Raw genomic sequence first — 21,479 nt, 5'->3', positions numbered from 1 at the left:
GCCACCGGCGCCCCACGGTTCTCTACGGTATTTAAATTTACAATCCTGTTTCATGAAAACACCACTCGTCACACACACACACACACACACACACAGACATACGCAAAAAAGATACACCGATCCTTACCACTCGTCGGACCGGAGTCCGTCGAATTGAATCTTCGTACGCGCCGCAGAGGGTCCGTTGTAATCTCAAATGACGATCGGGACTTTCCACCCGGACTTCCCCGTTCAACGCACGCCGGTATTACGCCGGCTGTCAGCGAGATTGATCGCTGGGGGTGCGCGAATCCTTCCTTCCTTCCTTCAAATAAATCGAATGTCTGTCTCTTCCCGCGCCGACGCTGTTTGTCGAGCGCTCGCAAGCAGAACACAAAAGAACGCAGGCAAATCTGCCGCCGCCGAGTACTTTTCCGCATCGCCATGCTACATTTTACAGGTTTTCCCGGAGAGTTTTCACGAGCTTTCGCGACACAAAGCGCAACGCACTCCCCCCTCGTGTCCTGAAATTAGCCACCTCTGCCAACTCGAGCCAGCCGAGTTTGGCCACCATCCTCGCCGCGATACGCTGGGATGCCCCGCGATTATTGCCATTGTCCCTCCAAATCACTAACTACGCGACTCTCACAAAGGCAGCGAGGCAAGTAACAATGTCCAAATTTTTCCTTTCTCTCTCTCTCTCTCGTTCTTTCTCTCTCCCTCTTTCTCTCCTGTCTCTTTTCTCTTTTTTATCCGGCATCCATTGTTCGTTCTCGATCACTACGACGCGCTCAAGGCTCGTGTTGCCGCACGTTGTGTTTTCTCGCAAAAGACCGGCCGAATTTCATGTGTATTCTATTACAGACGGACGCTCGTTCCCTCCAGCGTTCCCATCTGCAGCGTTTGATGTCAAAGATTAATCGACAGCGACGAGACGAAAACGTAGTCCCCATACATACATACATGCACAATTCTTTATCTTCCGCGTGAACGTCGTCGTGGACGCCTGCTCTTTTCCGGCGGCGCGCTTCGGTCCGCACGAGCTTATGGAATTAGCGGGGCGCCCGGCTGATCGATCGATCGGTCGATCGATCAAACGAACGGCTGGTCGCGCGAGTGCAACGATGAGCCTCTCAATCACAGAGATTACGTTAGTTGTTGGCCGTGTGAAGGATCACCAGGTACGTGGTGATACCGGAGGCTATCTGCGAAGGCGTGAAGGAAAGAAGTTGCGAAGATGAACTCGCGCGACTGATCTACGTCGAGAGAGGATTCGACCCCCCCCCCCCCCCAATTGAGAGTCGCCGAGATTTTCGGATCGATTTCGCGACTTGCTATGCACAACGCGAGTCGAGGCGAGATTTCGGGACCGGGGAATTTAACGTGATAATTAATAAAAAGCGAGACTGGAATTAGCGTTGCTTCCGACTGCGCCTCGGTAAGATAACGAGGAGAATTACGCGGTGAGTAAACGCGTCTCTCGGAAGTCTAGATAATTACTTGAGCGCTGATAACGAGTTCCGCTGTCTTGCAATAAGGCGGCGCGCGCCCGACTAAATAATAGGTTACCTCGTTTCAAAGTGACGCCGGCGCGTCGCGTCGCGTCGCGTCCCTTATCAAGATTGAAATAATATAGATTGCTCTCTCGAAACGCTCTCCATGGCGTCCTCGTGACGCTTTACCGTTCCCTATCTCTACTGCGACGCACAAATGCCTCCGGTATTTCGGCGGGGGGATCTATTTTCCTGCATTCCATTCTCGCCGCGACTCACCGACAGAAGCAGAGGAAGATCGATGCGTATGAGTCCGGCAGCGGCGAAGAAATGCAGCTGATGCAGCTGAAAGTACGTTGCAGCGTCCACGCTGCAATCCTGTAATTGTTCGAGGGTCGCTTATTAGCCTCGCGCTGAAGACGCGGTGTGACGTATTTCAAGAAAAGAAAGAGAGAATCAGCCGGCAGAGATAGAAGCGACTCTCGTCGCTTCGTTCAATTTCATGATATTGCGGATCTTCAATTGACAGATTGTGAAACTATCGGGTTGGCAACTAAGTGATTGCGGATTTTGTCGACAGATGGATTTTACACTTTCTTTTGTTTCGTTAACGTGTTCAAAGTACCTAACCTATATTTTTTTCTTATCGTTTGGACTTCTACCTTTCATTTAGTACAAAAATTATATCGATTAGTTGTTCAGTTTTGTTTTTATCCCAATTTAAAAATGGAAGAGCAAGACTTCAGTGCGCACTTCAGACATATTTTATTGTATTATTTCCGAAAAGGCAAGAACGCATCGCAAGCACACAAGAAGTTAAGTGCCGTATATGGGAATGAAGCCTTGAAAGAAAGGCAGTGTCAAAATTGGTTTGCCAGATTTCGTTCTGGTGATTTTTCATTGAAAAATGCTCAACGATCTGGCCGTCCAGTTGAAGTCGATGAGACCCATATCAAGGCCATTAACGATTCAGATCGTCATAGCACAACACGTGATATTGCAGAGAAGCTCAATGTATCGCATACATGCATTGAAAAAAATTTAAAAAGGCAAATTAAAAATTTTGAATTTTCATTCTTATTTAAAATCCGCGATCACTTAGTTGCCAATCCAATATTTCTTTGAGACACAATGTACATATAATACGTTTGTGTAAATAAATACAAACGAGACCCATATAATCGCCTCTCACCGTCCTTTACTATCGTATTATTTGTTTTAGATCTTTTCGATTTGAGAGACAAGTATTCGAGGATATAATGTAAGTGGTGCCGTCTGTAAACATTTGCGGAGCTTGGAGAAAAGGAGCAAGCGGTAAATAAGTTTCTCTCCGTATGACACCTCCCACGTATTAGAATCGCACAGTCGGGAGAAACGGAAACAGTAAGGAAGTACACTCGATGTAATTACTTCGACGGAAATGACATTTGATTACGCGATAACGAGCTAGGGACAACAACATACCGGAGACGGCGCGCACAATAATATTGCCGCAGTTAATTACGACTGTCGGCCGTTTCACTTAGTCGATTGAATACACAAAAAGAAAAAAAGATGGAAAGAGAGAAAAACAATTGTCAATATCGTCAGCAAACACGTCGGCGATAGTAGCTGTTGATTCGATTTAATCGATTTCAGTTTAATCAAGTAGCGGGTTTAATGAATGTATCGGTAGGTGAATTGTTGGCCACATAGTTCTCCGCTGATTGTACTTGGTCTTGTAATCGATCCTTCGGCGGTGGGTCGGACGCTACACTGTGAACACCGCGCGTATCCTCTGTCTTTCGAGTAATAGCTTGAAATTTTGATTAAATCGTTATTCTCCGCAAAATTGGCAGAAGCGACGGAGAAGGAGGCTGAGGGATGAGAAAGAGAGAGAGAGAGAGAGAGAGAGAGAGATAGCTGATATGTTAAAATCAGAATGAACGCGAATGGGCAAAATCGATGGAAGGACAATTGTTGGAACTCGCCACTTTACCTGCGCAAGGTTGCGTTTCGCGACAATGGCCGATGACGGCGAGAAGGCAATCTTCCCAACACGGTTTGCCTTTGAGAAAAAAAGTGAAAACGATCAATCACGTGGTCAATCAGGTGGTGAATCCTTCCACGGGATGGTACGACGTACCTGCGCCGCGATCGAGTGACAGACGGTGGTAATGAGCAGAAGATTCGTCGCGCAAGCGGACACCATCATTATCTCCCTCGCGATGAGGAAGATCGACAATGAGTTGTGCTCGTTCATCGTGTAAAGGCGCGTTAGGGTGTTGAAGGCCCCACCGGCGATCCACAGCAGAAGCTGCACCGCGTATACGGAATTTATCAGCTCCGTGGCGTTGGCGAGGCACGAGTGCAGCCACCACACTTCCTGCAAGCGCAGCTGCCGGGCCGATCGATCCACCACCATGATTTTGCCGTCTATTTTAAACACGCGGTATCGCATAAGCCAGAGACGATCCTCGCGACTCCGCGCAAAATCCGCGCTCGCGTGCCAATAGCGCGTGTTTGATCGAGCGCTGATCGAGTAGAGTTACGGTAATGGTCACGGAATAATAATGTAGCCATTATGTTACATTTGTCATGTACCCTCCCTTCGATTCGTCATTGTCACGAAAATTCCCCTGGCACTTTTAATTGGAGCGTTAGAAAGCGAGAGGCGCCACTCAAAGGATCATATATTGTTGGCGACTGTTTGCTCGGGCTGTATTTTCGTAAGACTCATTATGGATCGCAACGTACGCTGTAAGAGAAGATTCAACGAAATAGTTCAAATTGAATTTCAATTGAAGCTTGCGCGAAGCTGCTGTCTTGATCCTTTCGGCATAATTTTGCTATTTCTAATTGATGTAAAACAGATCTCTCTTGGTAATTGGAAGAACTGGTGTACAAGAACGTTTCAGTTTCGTCGACACGCTTAGCCGTCGATTTAATTTCGATTCAATTAGAATCTTTAAATCCTACTTGATTTCCGCTCGATTTGCGACTCGACAGCAGTGGTCGCGACAAAATTTTCGTAACACACGGTTCTCTTTACTCGATTTCTTTTCCTTTAATGTCACAATGTGGCGTCGACAAGACAACACGTGATAACTCTCAGGGTGTCTTTTGAAGTCGGCTCAAAGATTCTAGTTCGCAATAAAAATCTGGTAGGTCAATGATGATGAGTTATTTATATATAGAACGCTACGATTCACGCAGTTATCCTGCCTTCATCAGGCAAGCTGCGTGGGAAAACAAGCGTGTCGGGGTACGGCGCGAGAGGGGAAGGAAACGTTAATAATAACAGGTGAGGACAAATGTACGCACAAAGGGAGGAAAGGAAAATCTCGCGGGAATGATCGAAGGGATTGCTTTTGAAAGAGCGGTGATTGGACATTCTTAAATCTCTCCCGAGCACCAGGCAGCACGAGAAATCGATGAGAAGAGAAATATTTTGTGTAAATATTTATCATATGTGTCATTTATTTGAATAATATTTGAAGCAAATATATTCTAAATAAATTTTTGAGATTTCTTTTTTCGCAATTTCCTTTAGTAATCCCGCGAGAGCGGCTTAACGATGCCCGAGAGAATGCTCATCAATAAATTAGTCGTTGACGCACGAACTAGCGCGAAACGCAAGAAACGTATCACTCTTTGCCATCGCTTTTTGCGGTCGACTCACCTTCGGGCAGCAGCAATATTTCACAAAGTTGACGAAATCTCTCACGTAGAAGGAACGACAGGCTGATGAATCTCAATAGCTGCATCGACAGCGTAGTGTTGATGAAAGTGTAAGTTAGACCGTTGAATAGTGGATCTTTGGGCTCACAACTGCGACAACAAACAAAGCTGTGAAAATGACGATGAAATCATCTTTGCTACTCTCCGATATATATCTCTTCAACAAAAAAAAGAAAAAAAAACGAAAAAAAGACTGGGAAGTTGGAATTACGTCGGAAAGTGAAGTGTTAATTAGCTTTCTTGTATTTAAATTTTGTAACAGAATGAATTTCTCCATTATTACACAAGAGCGATACTTGCATTGAAAACTTTTCCTTTAAATCATACAAAGAGGATGTCTGGATATTTTAATATCCTCCAGCCTTGACTTCGCGCTCAAAATTTCAGTGGTGTTCCGGAAGTTTCGAGAGCGGAAGTTACATGCGGATCTACGAAGCAACAAGAAGAAAGCGAACACAACAGGAAATAACACTTCTTTATGTTGGCAATAAAACTGCTGATTGTATTAAAAGACAAAAGAATCGGAATCTTGTCCAGCCACAGGTATTACAGCATTAGAAAAGGACGTTGCAATCCAAGTGTATGCTTTTCACTATTGTTCAAGATCGTGCGACGTGTCGTCAACTATCCTCCTTCTTTCTTCCGCCGCTAAGAGCATCGGTACTCACCGAAACGTCAGATATCCGGCAATCGACCAAAACACCATGATGACGAACGGCAGGACCCAACAGACGTAACGCACCGTGTCAGACTTGACGTGCTCCTTGTACCTGGTGGCTCGGTCGAAGATGCGTAATTGCGAGAGTGCGGCACGCACTTTCCAGCTTGACCAGAAGGTCAACGCGATGTCGGTCATGACGCAAGTGTACGAGAGGCCGGTTCTCGCAATGGTGAGCGCCAGCAGTCGCGGCCCTAGCACGTCCTCTTTCGAGAGTATGTAAAAATTCATCACGCAAACGGCCGTATAGAACAACGCGAACGATGCCGTGTAAACGGCGCCGTGCCTCATCGGCACGATATCGTCCTCGCCGACTACATAGAACCCGCATCCGAAAAATCTTGCGATGTGCAAGAGCGGTCGTACGTCACTCAGAGTCACCATCATGCCATCAATCTTGGCGGGCCGAGAGAGCCGAGAGAGCCGAGAGAGCCGAGAGAGAGAGAGAGAGAGAGAGAGAGAGAGAGATATAAATGGAAAACGGAGAAATTTTTTCGTCCGCCTTCTCGTGCGAGAGGAGAAAAGAAGAAAGAGAGATCGATTGCGACAGGAGAACTCGCGACACGGCAACACGCTATCGTCGGGGAAATCGCGAAGTTCGCGAGTGCGACCTCTGTGCCGGTTGTTTTTATTTAAATGCTTCTTCTTCTAGTGTGTCGTCTGGTACGTCTTTATTTTGCTTCTAATGAGATTCTTGAAGCACGTGTAGTAGAAGAGACGCAAAACTCAACAAAACGGGGTCGAAGGGGGATCACGTCACAACATAACAAGGACTTTGCAGCGCACGCTAATTCAAACAATGCGAAGGTCTGACGAGCGTACATGCGCCGCAAAAATTCGCCGAGCGAAACATCCCGCGTATTTTACGTATTAAAAATGAGACAGCCGATCGAAAGTTGTAAAAATGCGGACGCGCGATCTTGACTCTCAGCGCAGCGGAATGCAGCAGTGTTCAATGTGTGGTGTTTCATATATGAGGTAGGAGAGAAATAAGGCAGGATACGTTTATACGCTGACTGAGAAGCGCATACATTTGCAATATGAATGTAAATGCCAAGGACGAGTGAGACGCGTGCGGGCTCCGCAGAATTAAACGACTACCTTTGCGAAGAGCTTTGTAAAAATGCGAAGGTAGGCACCGAAGCTTGCTACCGCTTGTCGTCTTTCCTCCACCGGAGCGAATACTGAAACGGGCCCGAAACAATTCTCACGCCGATAACACTCGCGTCGCGATCAAAAGTGGTCCGTCCTAAATTACAGCACTTCGCTGTCGAAGTTCGAGCCAAGCGACGAGCCCGATCCGTCAAACGGAGGGTCCAAATTGCCGAATAATTGCGAATCATGGGAGACTGCTCTAACTGCTCTGAGTGCTTTTTGCGATTATACGCGGCATCGCGTCCGCCGTCGACGCGACCGTTCTACTGTCGGGCCGCAAACTAAGTTCTTCCACTTGGAGCGGCTTTAACGGCGATGTCGCTAAGATAAATGGAGAATGATATGTGTGTCACGTGTACGTACACGTGTGTGTATATGTGTGTGCGCGTGCTGACGCATGACACTTCCGGTGTCTTACGCACCGATATCAATCCACCGGCGACGGTGTAAATATTAACGTAACGCGCGCGCGCGCGCGGGAGAAAGAAAAAAGAGCAATTAATATCGAACTGGACGTCGCCGAGTACGTCTCACGTTCAAAAACTGACGGCACGGCGAAATAACGTTCCGGTCGGTCATCACCGTTCACCGCCTTTCATCGCGACGGCACCTCTCCTCTCTTCCTCAGCCAACTACTGTCCACACTCGCGGGAAAACACGATGAAAAACTGATCGACATAATCGTTGCAGAAACGACGACGAGTGCGAGAGACCATTAGAGTTCTTGGCAGCACGGCGCACCGTCGTCGCCGGTCAGATGCTGTTAACTGCTCTGAGATTGACGATCCGTGGAATAACGTAATAAAACAAAAGCAAAGAATTATATCAGTTTATACAGACCGTGTGAGCGGCGGCGATGCAACGATAGAGCCGAGTCACGAGTAAGTCGTCATCAGGCGCTGTCATCTTTTTCCTGCAGAAAGATATGGAATAGCGAAAGAAGCGAGTTCAAGATACGAAAAGGGAGAGACGGTGTACGTGTGTGTTTCGATCGATTTCGATTTTATTTCTGCCGTGTGACGGACGCGGCTCGTGTATCGCACGCGTGGAGTGCGCCTCCGTGTACGAGAAGAGTTTACAACGTTAATGAGAGACGCGAGTACTAATTGGCGAGCAGTAATTAGCAAGTACTAATTTCACAAGGAGGCTTTCCATATGTGAAAACTATGCGTGTTACATTGTAACTTGATATCGAGGTGTGCGGAGCGTAACGCGGCCCCCTCAAAATAGAGCATCGTGACGTCGAACAAACAGAATGTCACTTAACTCCTCCATCTGTGATATGTGGCATAGATAAACAGTGGGTGTAGCGCGGATCATTATGGTTCCCGCGAGCTGATGAAAATACGTTACTCTTCTACTGAATGTTTCGGAGACCGGAGGCCGAAGAGGCTCGTTAAACTTGAAATTCTTTCTCGCCGTTCTACGAATCCCCTTCGGTAAATTTGATTCTCCTTTCATAAAATGACGTTTCTTTTTCATTTATTTAATACTTTAACATTAATTTAATAATTTGACAAGGTCTTGTGCAGAATACGTGATGGTCGATGAGAGAAACATCCGAAGGAATCGAGAAAGAAGGAATGTATAAAAACAAGAAGAATGAGATTTCTGGTTAATATCGCAGTCGAATGATCAATTGTGAGAAATTTTTATGCGGTGCATGAAGTATGATGCATTGCCATTTTTTTCCTTGTGAGAAAGACGTGATACTATCTTTCTTATTAATGATTGGCGATCTAGGCCTTCAAAGTAATAAAATCCTACATTGCGATGTATTAAAGATAACGTTGGACAAATCTACATGTTAATTTTAAGCAACCTCATTTCTCTGTTTCTCGCGCGATAACGATCCACGCCCCCGTTCTACATACCTAAACAGCGGGTATGTAAAAAGAAAAAAAGTGTATACTCGTTGAATGAAGTATTATGTTACCGCGCTGACGCGAAATTTCAACGTAACTTTTAAACACATATGCTGAAAAAATTCTCAAGTTGAAAATAAAAGCAACAATCAGCTAATCGTTATTGTCGGTCGTAATTATTAATAACGCCAGAGAGAAATGTATCTGACAAAATTTTTACTACCGCTCACAGAGACTTTCAAGTTTGTATCTCAATTTTTATACATTTCATCGTCGAAGAGTGAATCCGGACTTTTAACAAACTTCACGTGATTCGTGTCTGTAGATGCGAACGGATACCACAATTGCTGCTTGGCCGACGAAAAAAAATTCTATCGGAACTGTTATTATTCATTAGTAGCTGAAGAATTCTGCGATTATTTTTAGATTAATAATGGCGTATCGATCGTATTATCAGAACGTGCCTTCAATCACAGAGAGTTTAGGCTACCAACAAGGTCATCGTGAGTATGAACTTCTACTGAAAGGTAGGTCAGTAATATGTTTGTTGCGTGAGTGTTATCGCGATATGGCTAGTGAATTTTAGCAATCGACATGTTCAATTATTATTTCCAGATCGCACACATTTCGCGACCCAGAGTCCCGTAATTCAACGAAAAATTAATGTGGCAGTGCGATGTACAAAAAAAAAAACAAGACGAATGTATGGAATCTCCTGTAAATTAACTTTTCTGCAAATCTCAAGATACTTTCTCTGAATGGATGGATAAAGTTTTCTTTGCGCTATGAGCTCAGAGAGAGTATACAGGATGTTTTAGGATTCTTGAGAAATCTTAAAGTGGACCTCTGAGGTGATTCGGAGCAAAGTTTCTTTCAACAGAAGTTCGCAGCAACTCATTTCTCCGTCGTAACTTTTTAATTTCCGACATTTTATTTCTTGTCGTTCGAGCACAGAAGAGAAGGTAGCCATTCTTACCTCGTGACATAACCAAAAACATTTAGAGACATTTATAAACGTTTCACACGTTCAATATATTCCCGAAAAATCTTCTGAAAGTCTGTGTGAGCGATAGTAAAAATGTTTTTATAACAAATATATCTCTCGCCAACGCGATCAACGAAATATTGTTAAATACATATAAAATAAACAGAAAGTGTATTTGAAGAAATGATATTACGCGGGCGGAATGTATTGCCCTCAATAACGCGTTATCCCAACAATTCCGAAGCATACAAGATAAGACGATAGTGCTCGGGCAGAAATAAAATCGAATAAAAGAAGTCGAAAATTAATTCGCTATCATTCTTAATTGATTACTGTAATTATCGTAAAAATTACCTGCAACAACAGCATGTGCAATTACGTACGAGACTTGCTTCGAGATTTTGTAAGAAGAAACGACGATAGAGAGCGCAACGCGTCGGCGCGAAAATCTTACAGCGGCAGAGAGGAACGTGAGAGCGGCCAACAACACGGTGTTTTCGGCGACACCGACTTTCCGCACTGGGAAAGGGCGCCATCTGCATCTATATTGAGAGGGCAACTACGATACTACATTCACTTTCGACGTCAGACGGCGGTAAAACCTGCCACCTGGTGGTGGTGGCAATCCGTGCTACATCCACTTTCAGGCGGTTTATGTCCGTGCTACAATCACAATAGCGTAATTGACAAGCACGGTCTCGCACATTGTTACACGTTTATAACATGTTAACATGTGCAAAAAAAAAAGAATTGACATTGTGTATGATTAATATCATGAAGATCCTACAAAGTGTCCTACAAAATTAGCTGCCAACCCGAAGTGTGAGGGTAGATTGGGTTGAGACAAACATAAAAGTCTCATACCGGTTTTGCGAGATTCGTAATAATTATCGAGTTATTAATGACAGAAATCTGAGGAGTAGGAGAGCGCCGACATAGATGATTGGAGAAGCGTTGCAGCTGCTCAGGGCAGCGATCATGAATCTTTTCCCTAGCGTGAACTAGTGGGACGCGTTTCTTCCTTATTTTCCGCGACAACGATACCGCGACGAGGCCCTAACGAGGCAAGTTCGCTTATAACCAGCGTTTATGTCAAGAGCGCTTCTCGGGAACATTCCGCTCGAGGGGTTAGTCCGCGATAGACAGTTTCCTGCGACCGGGAGCCGCTGTGATTTAAAGTTCAATTGCAGCAACAGCATTGTTATCGAGCAGCCCTGAGACGACGGGTTGCTGGCATCCGTCCGTGACGTCTGCCGCGCGCCTTTGCGATTATCGGCAAATTCACTGTTTTCTCGATTGCTCGCGCGATTTCAAGTGGCCATAATATATGGCGATGATACATGGCAATATGTGGCAATAATATATGGCAACAATATATGGCAATAATATATAGCAATAATATATGGCAATAATTCATGGAATATATTTTTCGTTACAAAAGTCAATGCAAATTTGCGGCATGCACAATGTAATAATAAAAGAGCTCTCTGCGAGCATTGAGTCAAACGCTCACCGATGATGATATTGATGATGTCCCGTTGCATCCAACCAGATCCACCAATGTCCGTCCATGTCCGCTGCCGCTCTCCATGTCGCGCAGCATCCACTTCGCAGCGTGTCTCACGTTGATTGCTACACTTTCGCCACACTTCCGCGACGCGGTCGATACTTATATGAGAGCGGCGATATTTGCGATTAATTAACGAACGTTTTACGTCGACATCGGTGAAAACTTTCTACGCGCTGCGAAACGGGCTCTATAAACTCGATCGGCGAGGAGTAAGAACCGTGTACAAATTTATCGACTCGTCCAACGGATTTTTACGGCATCGCGATCGCGTCTGAAAAGTCGCGAAAATGCGGGAGTATCGATATTTACGAGAATATTTGCGAGGAAAGATTAAACAATTAGAAACCGGTCACTCCGAGGGAGCGCAAAGAGAGAGAGAGAGAGAGAGAGAGAGAGAGCGGGGCAAAGTTTTCACGCATGATAGTTCCGTCACGACGAAGCTTACGTTCGCGAGACTTTGGCGATACTTGAGAATTTAAGCTTTCTTTGTTAGCAGCGAGGATAAAAACGCGTATATTACGGAATACCGCGATATTCAAAGGCACGTGAGCGAGGATACCTCAAGCTCGGCGTGCGTTGGCGCAATTTCTGCGCGCATTATACGCTACTCGAGACAATAGGGATCGTGATGAAAGGACAAATAATTCTACAGCCTGTTTTGCAAATAAAAGAAAAGTAGCCAACGGTCTCGGCATTTATGCGTATGAATATATTTTACACGGATAATTGAATATTGTCAAATAATTGTCGTTAAATAATTCTGCGGCCCACTTGAAAAATGAAAATAAAGTAACTGATGACGGTATCGCGTTTGTAGATATGAATATCTTTTATTCAGATGACTGAACATCGAGAGAGAATCATTCGGTATTTTCAATCTCGTATGTAATGCAGGCTATCGATTAAGTAATCCCCTGATTGTTTCGAGCAATGTATTTTATTCAACGTCACAAACACACACATGCAAGAATCTATTTGCAATTCGCATTGACTCGAACGATATTTTATCTCCCATAGTCCCACATCCGTCATGCGGAATTTTGTTTCTCTTTTCATTTTGTATTTACTCACCGAAACGACTTGCAGTCAGAGCCGGCCACGTTCCGCTTCAACTCTGTAACAAAAAATTCACATTCGCTCATCAGATGTGACCACCGAGTGCGGGCGAGTAAAAGAGTAGTTTACCCTCTGCGATCGTAATTCAAGTCGAGCCGGAAATTATATCCCAGCTCTAGATCGCCAAGGATCAAACAGAGGACTATAGTAAACTTGTAAACTTACCTTCAAGCCGACTCTGCTTGGCCCGAATCGGATCCTCCGATGCGGCATCCGCGTACGCCGGATTGCTGTTGCTTTCCGCAACAACTGAAACAGAAAAGTAATTTTCCCAGTTAATAATCTGCGGTAGAGAGAGAATATCTTTGATCGGGACGGATCGAAAATACGGATATATTTTGATACGGAATTTTTATCTTTATATTTTTGTTCCAACATTGAAAATTTAAATGAGACTTCAAGTTTTCAAGAGAGCTAATGAGGAACGAGTTGCAAAGACAAAGATCGTAAAGGGTTGAACACAGATGTGTAGGAAACTTGTAAACTTTACCTTCCGACCGACTCTGCTTGGCCCGAACCGGATCCTCCGGTACGGCATCCGCATCTGCCGGATTGTTGTTACTTTCCGCAACAACTGAAACAGAAAAGTAATTTTCCCAGTTAATAATCTGCGGTAGAGAGAGAATATCTTTGATCGGGACGGATCGAAAATACGGATATATTTTGATACGGAATTTTTATCTTTATATTTTTGTTCCAACATTGAAAATTTAAATGAGACTTCAAGTTTTCAAGAGAGCTAATGAGGAACGAGTTGCAAAGACAAAGATCGTAAAGGGTTGAACACAGATGTGTAGGAAACTTGTAAACTTTACCTTCCGACCGACTCTGCTTGGCCCGAACCGGATCTTCCGGTGCGGCATTCGCGTCCGCCGGACTTGCTTCCTGCAACGTCTGGAACAAAAATTTAGCGTTCTTGGTTGGTAAGTTGCGGTAGAGAAAGAATGTTTGGTCGGGATGAGTGGAGAATATTCGCTACGGTTTTTTTTTCTTTATTGACATTGAAAGTCTAGATAGGACTTGGAGCTCTTGAAAGAGCTGACGAAAAAAGATGACAACAAGAAGCGGAGACAACAAAGTTGTGTGGTCTCGAAAATACTCTTTTACGAATGGACATTTAAATTTAGATCCCGTAACGAGAGTAAATAGACTCGAAAGAAGCGCTGACCGAAAACATAAAAGATCGCAATCTAAGAAGCGGTATGACGTTGAACATTCTACACAAGACCGGTATACTCACACAGTTGGGAATTATTCAGAATGTTTGATTGAGAACATGATGAATTAGAGATCCGCGTTCATCGACCGTTATCCGTCTCTGTCTGGATCAATATCTCTTGTATACAATAACGCAATAAATAAATAGATAGACAGACAGAGATTGACGAGAATAATTGCAGATTCATAAAGTCATGATTATTAGTCGGATGATGACGGATTGTGAATGCCGAGCGCGAAATTTCGACTTCTTATTCCCGGAAAATTCGTCAAACGTCCGCTCTCGTTATCGGAGACCTCCCGCATAATAAATGATTCCACATACCTGGAAACGTGGAGTATCGCTATCGGCGTCCTGCTTCCCGGCTGCTGGAGTCCTCCGAATCTCATTCGCTCACGCTTCTAATGCCGATACTCGTGATTCGACCGTGCGGTTAATCAACGCGATGGCGACGCGATGCCGATTGAGTATCTCGAGGATCGACGAGATACATTTCTTTCAATTATACGAGACGGAAGTGACGAGCGCGTCGCGCACGGCTGCTGCTGATGGAATAAGGTCGAATACGCGAGGCGCACGAGTATTATAATACGAAGGGCAAAAAGTGTCGTCGCTCGCGAGCCGATCAACACAATCGGCCCGCGATGTAAACATTGCGGGCCTCGGCGGCGGTTGAAGCAAGAGAGACTTGCCCTTGGGCGTCTCTTCTTTTCTCGAAAGTTCCGGAACGACGAGGGGAATGCGAGGAGACCTTTCAACTGTACGCGACATTGATTTACTATTTATTGATTACTGCAAATAAAGAAAATTACTCTGTCGAAGCATCGGACATCCTTAAGTAGCTTTATGTTAATTAAAGAGGAATGCATACGATTAGAAAATGTGTTAGCAACTAATTGTACAGAGCGTCAAAGTTGTTGTGACACCGTTTTCGGAGAATAATTAAAAGTCATGGTAGCGTTAAAGAGTGGAATTTCATCCCATGCGAATTTTGTCTCGTACTTATTTGATGTTAGATTATCCGCTGCGGACAATAACTCTTCTACTTTTCATTTAATGTTCAATGATAATAAATAACATTTAATTGCATTCGTTTGGCTTTTTTTATTTCGAAAATAAAAAAATATATACCAGGGTGGGTGATTTCATCCTGGTACAACATCAACGTGATTTTCTTTGATGCTTTTTTTTAAAGTTCAGATATTTCGTCGACTCGCGGGATATTTATAATCGGAGTCTCGTCGCGTTAATTAACACGTGCTCCTCCGAGCGAATCGAATGCTCACCGACGGCCATTGTCAGTCGCCACGAGCGGATGTCTGGAGCGGACGGGATGCTGAATTGTGAAGCAGGACGAAGGGAACGGAGCGCGGGCAACGATACATCTTGCGTCTCCAGACCTGTCAAATCGTTTATTATACAGGAGACTTTGATACGGCAACATGTATTCGAAGATTTAATATTTAATACGTACTTTTATTTTTCCTGCTGCTGCCCCCTCCCCCCTGCTCGTTTTAGACCTCCGAGCATAGTCTGGCATAAAAACCATGGCAACTGTGGTTGCAGCACGGACATAAACCGTCTGAAAGTGGATGTAGCACGGACTTCCACTACATGCAGATTTTACCACCAAGACCTGAAAGTGGATGTAGTTCCCTTCTCAAAATAGATGCAGATGGCATCCCTTCCCAGTGCGGGAAGTCGGTGTCGCAGAAAATGCCGTGTTGGACGCTCTCAGCTTTCTCTCTGACAGCGGTTGCGGCGTCTCGCTTCTTTTCTCACGTCGGCAACGTGCATTCGGCAGAGATCTATCGTATCAGTTGCGATGCAGATAGCAGCTTATGTCAGAGTGCAGGCAGAGCCCGTCGCATGAATTGTTTTCGCAACTTGGGAGAAAAAATATGGCGACGTGGAAGAGTGAGAGGCTTCAGGAGGACTCGAAGGAGGAGGAGAATGCGGATGGTATCGACAGCAATTTCGACAGCATCCTCGTGACGCACGACTTGCAGGATTGCCTGGATGAAACTCTGGATCTGTCGAGCTTCGAGAAGGTCTACGAGCAGAGCGCGGTGTTCGATTACGAGAGGTACTCCGACGATGATGCTGCTATCAGTGAGAGGCTACCCGATGACAACACGACCGGGTGAGATTTCCTCGCAAATTTTGTCGGCCGATCGTCTCGTCTCTCTGCATCATCGTGCTCCGACTGCGCTTGCTCGGTACGGTGTCTGTCACGACGAGACCGACAATTAAATCGCACACTCAATATTTCCTTCGCTCGTCGCTATTCTTTCTCCCCTCCATATAAGGCTATAAGGTGTTTTGAAATAAGAGCCTTAAATTTCTTGGATCGTTTGAAGAAAAAAAAATTGGCGCATGAATGAGCCAGTGTATGTCAATGTCCACGTCACTGGTGCATTGTTGACTGTTGTTGTTGATACGTTTCGCGATTGCTACATGACAATTTCGAGATAAGTTATACCTCGTGCGTGCGTGTGTGTGTGTGTGCGCGCGCGCGTGCGTGCGTGCGTATTGTTACACAATTACAAGATGCAATTTTGTGTTTGCTGCGTGTTGTAAATTAACATTTCGGTAGACAATGAGTTATAAACTTTTGCCATATATTTTATTTTCATTATGGAGAAGTATCAGATATGTAGTGAGGATACTATTATTTTTGTGACTGTAGATACTCTGTTTGTTATAAATTTAGTTTCAGCATTATCCACATATAGCAGTTTAAGTTGAGCAAGTGTATTATTCATAGCTGCTACCGCATACTTAATTTTAGTTGTAAAATTGGCATGTTTGTGCCTATGTGCTATTTCATCTACGAATGAAATTATGAGACTGTCAGAAATAATAAAGCAAGTATATAATGTTGAGACGTTCACTTTGTATTATTTAAATTAAAAATACAAATCAACAAAAAAATTGAATAAATGTTTAAACTGTGAAATACATGAAAATTAATGTAGTTTGAAAATAATCTGCTACAAGTTTATAAACAAAGAAATATGTGTACTTATAGGTACATTCATCACACAATCAGCCCACATGAAGTTTACATGCGAATCCATCCGGGACAAGATGATATATTATCTGAAGATCGTGCGAATCCTCATGCAACTATCATGATTGAAAGCATGGATTTGGATGGCAATCAAAAACATATCAATCGCTATAATTGCCAATACGAAGGCTGCAGCAGGACGTATAGTACCATCGGGAATTTGCGTACTCACATGAAAACACACAAAGGTGAGATTCCAGATTATTTTTTTGTCAAAGACAGGTACATATTTTTTGATGATTTTTCAAATACATGGCAAAATACCAGGGAATATTATTATGACAAGATACACTGTCTCTAATCATGTATTTCTCATCATCTGAAATGTTTCTACAACATTTCTTATAAAAATGATCATGACATATACTCAATTTTTTGTAACTCTTGCAATTAATTTCCAGTTATATTTCATATTTTTAAGATCTTTTGTCTTGTTTAGTGCATTCATTTTGGCAAAGAACTTTGATTTGTTTGTTTTTGTTGGCTGACTCGTCCGTAAGCCTGTTTGGCCTATATCATTAAGAAAATCATCATGCTTTGCACGTTGTGCTTGTCCAATACATGCAATTTGTTCTATATGCAATACTAACACGTGCTCTTATGTTTGCATATTCAGTGGATAGAAAGACACAGGTAAGTCTAATAGACCTTATTATCACGCGCGTGTCGATGTCGCTAGCAATAAAAAAAAGTACACAGGATATGTATATGCTTATCTCGTTTACGCATTTACATATTACATATTCTCTCGGTGCTACTTGAAAATTGATATTATCAAGTCGTCAATGCTGCGGTATAAAGGGAACGCTTCGACCTGCATGGCTTTCAGATACTGCAAGAGATAGGTAGCCCTGCAATCATTTTATGTGGAGGGAATTCTCAAAACTTTCAGGCGAGTATCGATTTAAATGCGCAGAGCCGAGTTGCGGCAAGGCCTTTCTCACGTCCTACAGCCTAAAGATCCACGTTAGGGTACACACGAAAGTAAAACCGTTCGAGTGCAATCACAAAGGCTGCAAGAAAGCATTCAATACCCTTTACAGACTGAGAGCTCACCAAAGACTCCACAGTGGCAACACATTCAACTGCGAAGAGACTGGATGCGTTAAATTCTTCACTACTCTAAGCGATCTCAAGAAACATATACGTACTCATACTCAAGAAAGACCGTACAAGTATGTTCGTCCCCGGTACTTTCTATGATATTTAAAGAGAAAAGTGTAAAAAGATGTTAGGTACAAGTCGTTATTTTGCAAACACATTACGTAAATGGAAAGGAAAGAAACGGGATCGTAAAACTCGGCTAATTCGCCTTTAAACGCCATTTCACATGTGCTATTCGGTATGACCTGCAAGTATCTAGGATTTATCTTTCTTATTCTTTATTTACTTTAAGATGCAGAGAGAAGGGTTGCGGCAAGGCCTTTACCGCTTCGCACCACTTGAAAACGCACAAGAGGACGCATACGGGTGAACGGCCGTATGTCTGTACTTTCGATAATTGCAAACGATGTTTCACTACTCCGCACAGCCTAAAGAGCCACATTAAAACACACAATAAAACTGCGAACAACGAAACGGTGAGTAGCGGCGGTAGAACATTGCCTCGTGTTAATCGTATATAAATACTTATTTCTCTAATCTTATGACATAGAAGCACAAAGACAGCGGAGGTGACGACGCGACTGAGGAGCGGAACAAACAGACACAATTGGAACTGAAACTCGTGAAAGTTAGCGCGAATGACACCACTATACCGTCATACGCTGTCGTGCCGATATCTGCGGATCTCGCGCGAGATGGTAATGGGAACATGCCATATGCGTCCCCGGAGAGTGCAGCAGCGAGACAAGCAACTCCCACCGATGTGATGCTAGAGATTATGAACAGTCGCAAGTTGGACGGGAAGCTCGATTATATTTCTACCAAAGATATGGAAGACTCAAGCAGAACCACCGAGGAAGTCGCGCTTCTCGCGACGGATATCGTTCTAGCCAACTTCAACGAACACGCGGTTGATGCCTTCAATAATAACGGGAATTATAACGAATTTAAAGTATTCAGTCAAATGACAGAGTCGAATGCGCAACATGACAACCTGGCGGACATGGCTGGCGGCCGTCGGGATCGTCAGTACGAGTCTGCTTCGTTGCCAGAAGCGCGCGGCGACAGTATAGACAGGCAAGATCGGCCTGTTCCGATCAATTTAGAGCAGAAGATCATGCAGGACGGCTTGCAGAACGCGATGGCGCACATTTCCGACGGGACGGACTTTGCCAGTGATATGAAGCAGTATAAGAACAAGCCCATCACCACCGTCGCCGACGATGTATTCGATGTAGACCGCGCGCATAGTATAGCCGACGACAGTAACGCGTTATATAGTGCCAATTGTATTACTAGTCATATCCCCGATATCATAAGTTCCTCGAATGGAGTCAACCTCTTCGACAGTGGAATAGAGGCTCTCTCTTTCATCAACGACGCGACGTTGCAGAATGAGTCGCTCAGCACGGTGTCGCACGATCTGTGCGAGGACGTTATCACGAGCACGCAGTCGGAAGCTGTCGAGCTGGCGATCGCGACGGAGGAGGAGTTACCGTCGCCTTGGATCGACGTGATGGCGCTCGCGACCGCGCCCGCGTTGAGGACTCAGTCTTGGTCGGAATTGAACGCCTTCCCAACCGCGGTCCATTCACTGGTTGATCTAGTAGGCCCAGAGCCGTATCCGCTAGAAATAGAGGCTCAGTTACCGTCTACGGAGAATTTGAAAAATATCGACGCGGTGAACATAGAACATATCTCGGCAAATACCGAGATGGTACAGTGCCAGGAAGCCGCCGATTACGAGCAGAGGACGGATGAGACGAAAAACAAGAAGGATAGAAACGTCCTGCAGGAGATCACGGCGGACGCTGATATATGCAAATGTGTCGACTGTAAGTGCGACAATCTACAGAATTGTCAAAATTGCACGAACAGCCCTACCGTCGCGGAGGTTACGAGAAAAGATACGACGTTTAAGATCGTAGACGACTTCGTGTCTTCCTTAGGAAGTGGATGTTCCTGCTCCGCCGGTTGTGACTCTTGCTGTGTTGTAATTTGCTTGAAAACGCTGCAGCAGCTACAGAAAGTATTTAGTCGCAATTGTTGCAAAAGCACTAGCAGCGCTACGTGCTGTAGGGAAAGGTTGCTGCCGTCTTTGATGAAGTGTAAATTGGCCAGGAATCAATGAATCGCAAATTCTTCTTCATTAACTAGTCACGTAAGAAAATAATGCTGTACACACGTTAACGCTCGCAAAGATTTGTGATTTGTTATAGACTACACATCGGTAGCTTTAAATTTGCCTAGAGAGAGAGAGAGAGAGAGAGAGTGCGCAACTTTTGCCTTCCAAATGTATTATATTTTTAGGACAAGGAATATATATATATATGAGAATATATGACTGTACATATATGTGCTATATCCGTTAGAATTCCAGGATGGAGATTCTACACATGCGATATATATTTTGTGCCAAACATGTTTGTAGACTTTTTTTATAAAGAACAATTTATATATATAATATATATATACAAAATTTATAAATGCAAAATTTATTTTTGCACAATTTGTAATAATAAACATAATCGCAATTTCGAAACGTTCACATACAGATGTAACATGAAGGAAATTGTCGATAGCCAACGTTAAAAGTACGAGAGAAAAAGATGTACGATACGCACAATTATTTTTATATAAAGATATTTTGACATAAACAAATGATGTTTTATAACTATTATATCAAGTTTCACACTTGTGCAGCAAAACCAGATAGATAGTATTCTTTTGATATTTGAGTCACAAATACATATGCTGTTTCTTTCATATACGTTTGGTTTGTAGTATTATTGCAAACTTAATTTAGCGAAGATACTAATTGCAAAGGAATTAAAAATATGTACAGCATATTAACGATAATTTTTAATTGTAATTTGTGAATACCAAAAATGATATATATATATATAGTTACATATCATTAAGAATTTTATTTATTGCACATCATCCAGACGAATGCGTTTGTTTTCGAAGGACGGTGTTGACCCTAGGAATATTATGTTATGTTTTTGCTCTTGTGACATTCACGCAAAAAAAAAAATACTTTTGCTAGTGCGCATATCTAAAAAGTAATTTGATATTCCGTGGGTTAATTGAGAAACGCTAATTATATATAAAACATCCAAAGTATTCACGTTACAAAAGTAACGGTTATTACGTTTTAGGCTTTATTTAGAATTCAGTGTTTGACGCAGCGTTATTGTTATTAAAAGTAGATTGGAGAAATATTAATTTTTAACAATTTTTAGCGTGGAAATTTTTATGGCTGTTACAAGTACTTGCAAACTGCAATAAAATCGATGTACCTAAATAGCTTGTAAATGGCAGCGTATTTATTATGTTGTTAACGAAAAAATTAACCAACACTAATAAAGAATTTATGATAAAAACAGACTTCGTGACCTGTTTCTGATACAATCAAGTATGTAACTTAACATATTTTTATTATTATTATACTGTTACACAACAGTTATGAGAAGAGTATA

At 43.4% G+C, this 21,479-nt stretch overlaps 2 protein-coding genes across 3 annotated transcripts; one reads left to right on the top strand and one right to left on the bottom strand.

The window, feature by feature from the left end:
* Positions 1 to 1,096: 1,096 nt before the first annotated feature.
* LOC105184699 (uncharacterized) lies at positions 1,097 to 6,312 on the bottom strand. The gene is made up of 6 exons (XM_011143636.2): positions 5,861 to 6,312; positions 5,134 to 5,282; positions 3,598 to 3,887; positions 3,446 to 3,519; positions 1,752 to 1,842; positions 1,097 to 1,184 (listed from the first exon to the last, which is right to left on the bottom strand). The coding sequence occupies exons 1-6, from the start codon at positions 6,295 to 6,297 to the stop codon at positions 1,131 to 1,133; spliced, it is 1,095 nt and encodes a 364-aa protein (XP_011141938.2). The 5' UTR covers positions 6,298 to 6,312; the 3' UTR covers positions 1,097 to 1,130.
* A 9,349-nt stretch (positions 6,313 to 15,661) lies between these two features.
* LOC105184637 (uncharacterized) lies at positions 15,662 to 21,387 on the top strand. 2 transcript variants are annotated; one of them, XM_011143535.3, is made up of 5 exons: positions 15,662 to 15,963; positions 16,852 to 17,081; positions 17,786 to 18,068; positions 18,290 to 18,473; positions 18,548 to 21,387. In XM_011143535.3, exons 1-5 carry the CDS (start codon positions 15,662 to 15,664, stop codon positions 20,126 to 20,128), a joined length of 2,580 nt encoding a protein of 859 aa, XP_011141837.1. In that variant the 3' UTR covers positions 20,129 to 21,387. The 2 variants fall into 2 exon arrangements, with proteins under 2 accessions (XP_011141837.1, XP_011141838.1); XM_011143536.3 differs by lacking the exon at positions 15,662 to 15,963 and adding an exon at positions 17,510 to 17,526 and having other exon boundaries at positions 16,967 to 17,081; positions 17,723 to 18,068.
* The last annotated feature ends 92 nt before the right edge of the window (positions 21,388 to 21,479 follow it).

Source organism: Harpegnathos saltator, unplaced genomic scaffold, assembly GCF_003227715.2.
Source record: "Harpegnathos saltator strain DR-91 unplaced genomic scaffold, Hsal_v8.6 scaffold491, whole genome shotgun sequence".
In the NCBI taxonomy this organism is placed as follows: Eukaryota; Metazoa; Arthropoda; class Insecta; order Hymenoptera; family Formicidae; genus Harpegnathos; species Harpegnathos saltator.
This window is presented reverse-complemented; position numbering and strand designations above follow the sequence as displayed.

What these genes read in the sequence shown, in the direction of transcription:
- LOC105184699 (XM_011143636.2), bottom strand. Translation starts at nt 6,297, where the DNA reads ATGATGGTGACTCTGAGTGACGTACGACCGCTCTTGCACATCGCAAGA. An exon ending in AATATTGCTGCTGCCCGAAG is followed by an intron (nt 3,888 to 5,133) that starts GTGAGTCGACCG and finishes TGTTTAAAATAG; the next exon opens with ACGGCAAAATCATGGTGGTG. An exon ending in ATCTTCCTCTGCTTCTGTCG is followed by an intron (nt 1,185 to 1,751) that starts GTGAGTCGCGGC and finishes ACGCCTTCGCAG; the next exon opens with ATAGCCTCCGGTATCACCAC.
- LOC105184637 (XM_011143535.3), top strand. Translation starts at nt 15,662, where the DNA reads ATGTCAGAGTGCAGGCAGAGCCCGTCGCATGAATTGTTTTCGCAACTT. An exon ending in CCCGATGACAACACGACCGG is followed by an intron (nt 15,964 to 16,851) that starts GTGAGATTTCCT and finishes GTGTACTTATAG; the next exon opens with GTACATTCATCACACAATCA. An exon ending in ACTCAAGAAAGACCGTACAA is followed by an intron (nt 18,069 to 18,289) that starts GTATGTTCGTCC and finishes ATTTACTTTAAG; the next exon opens with ATGCAGAGAGAAGGGTTGCG.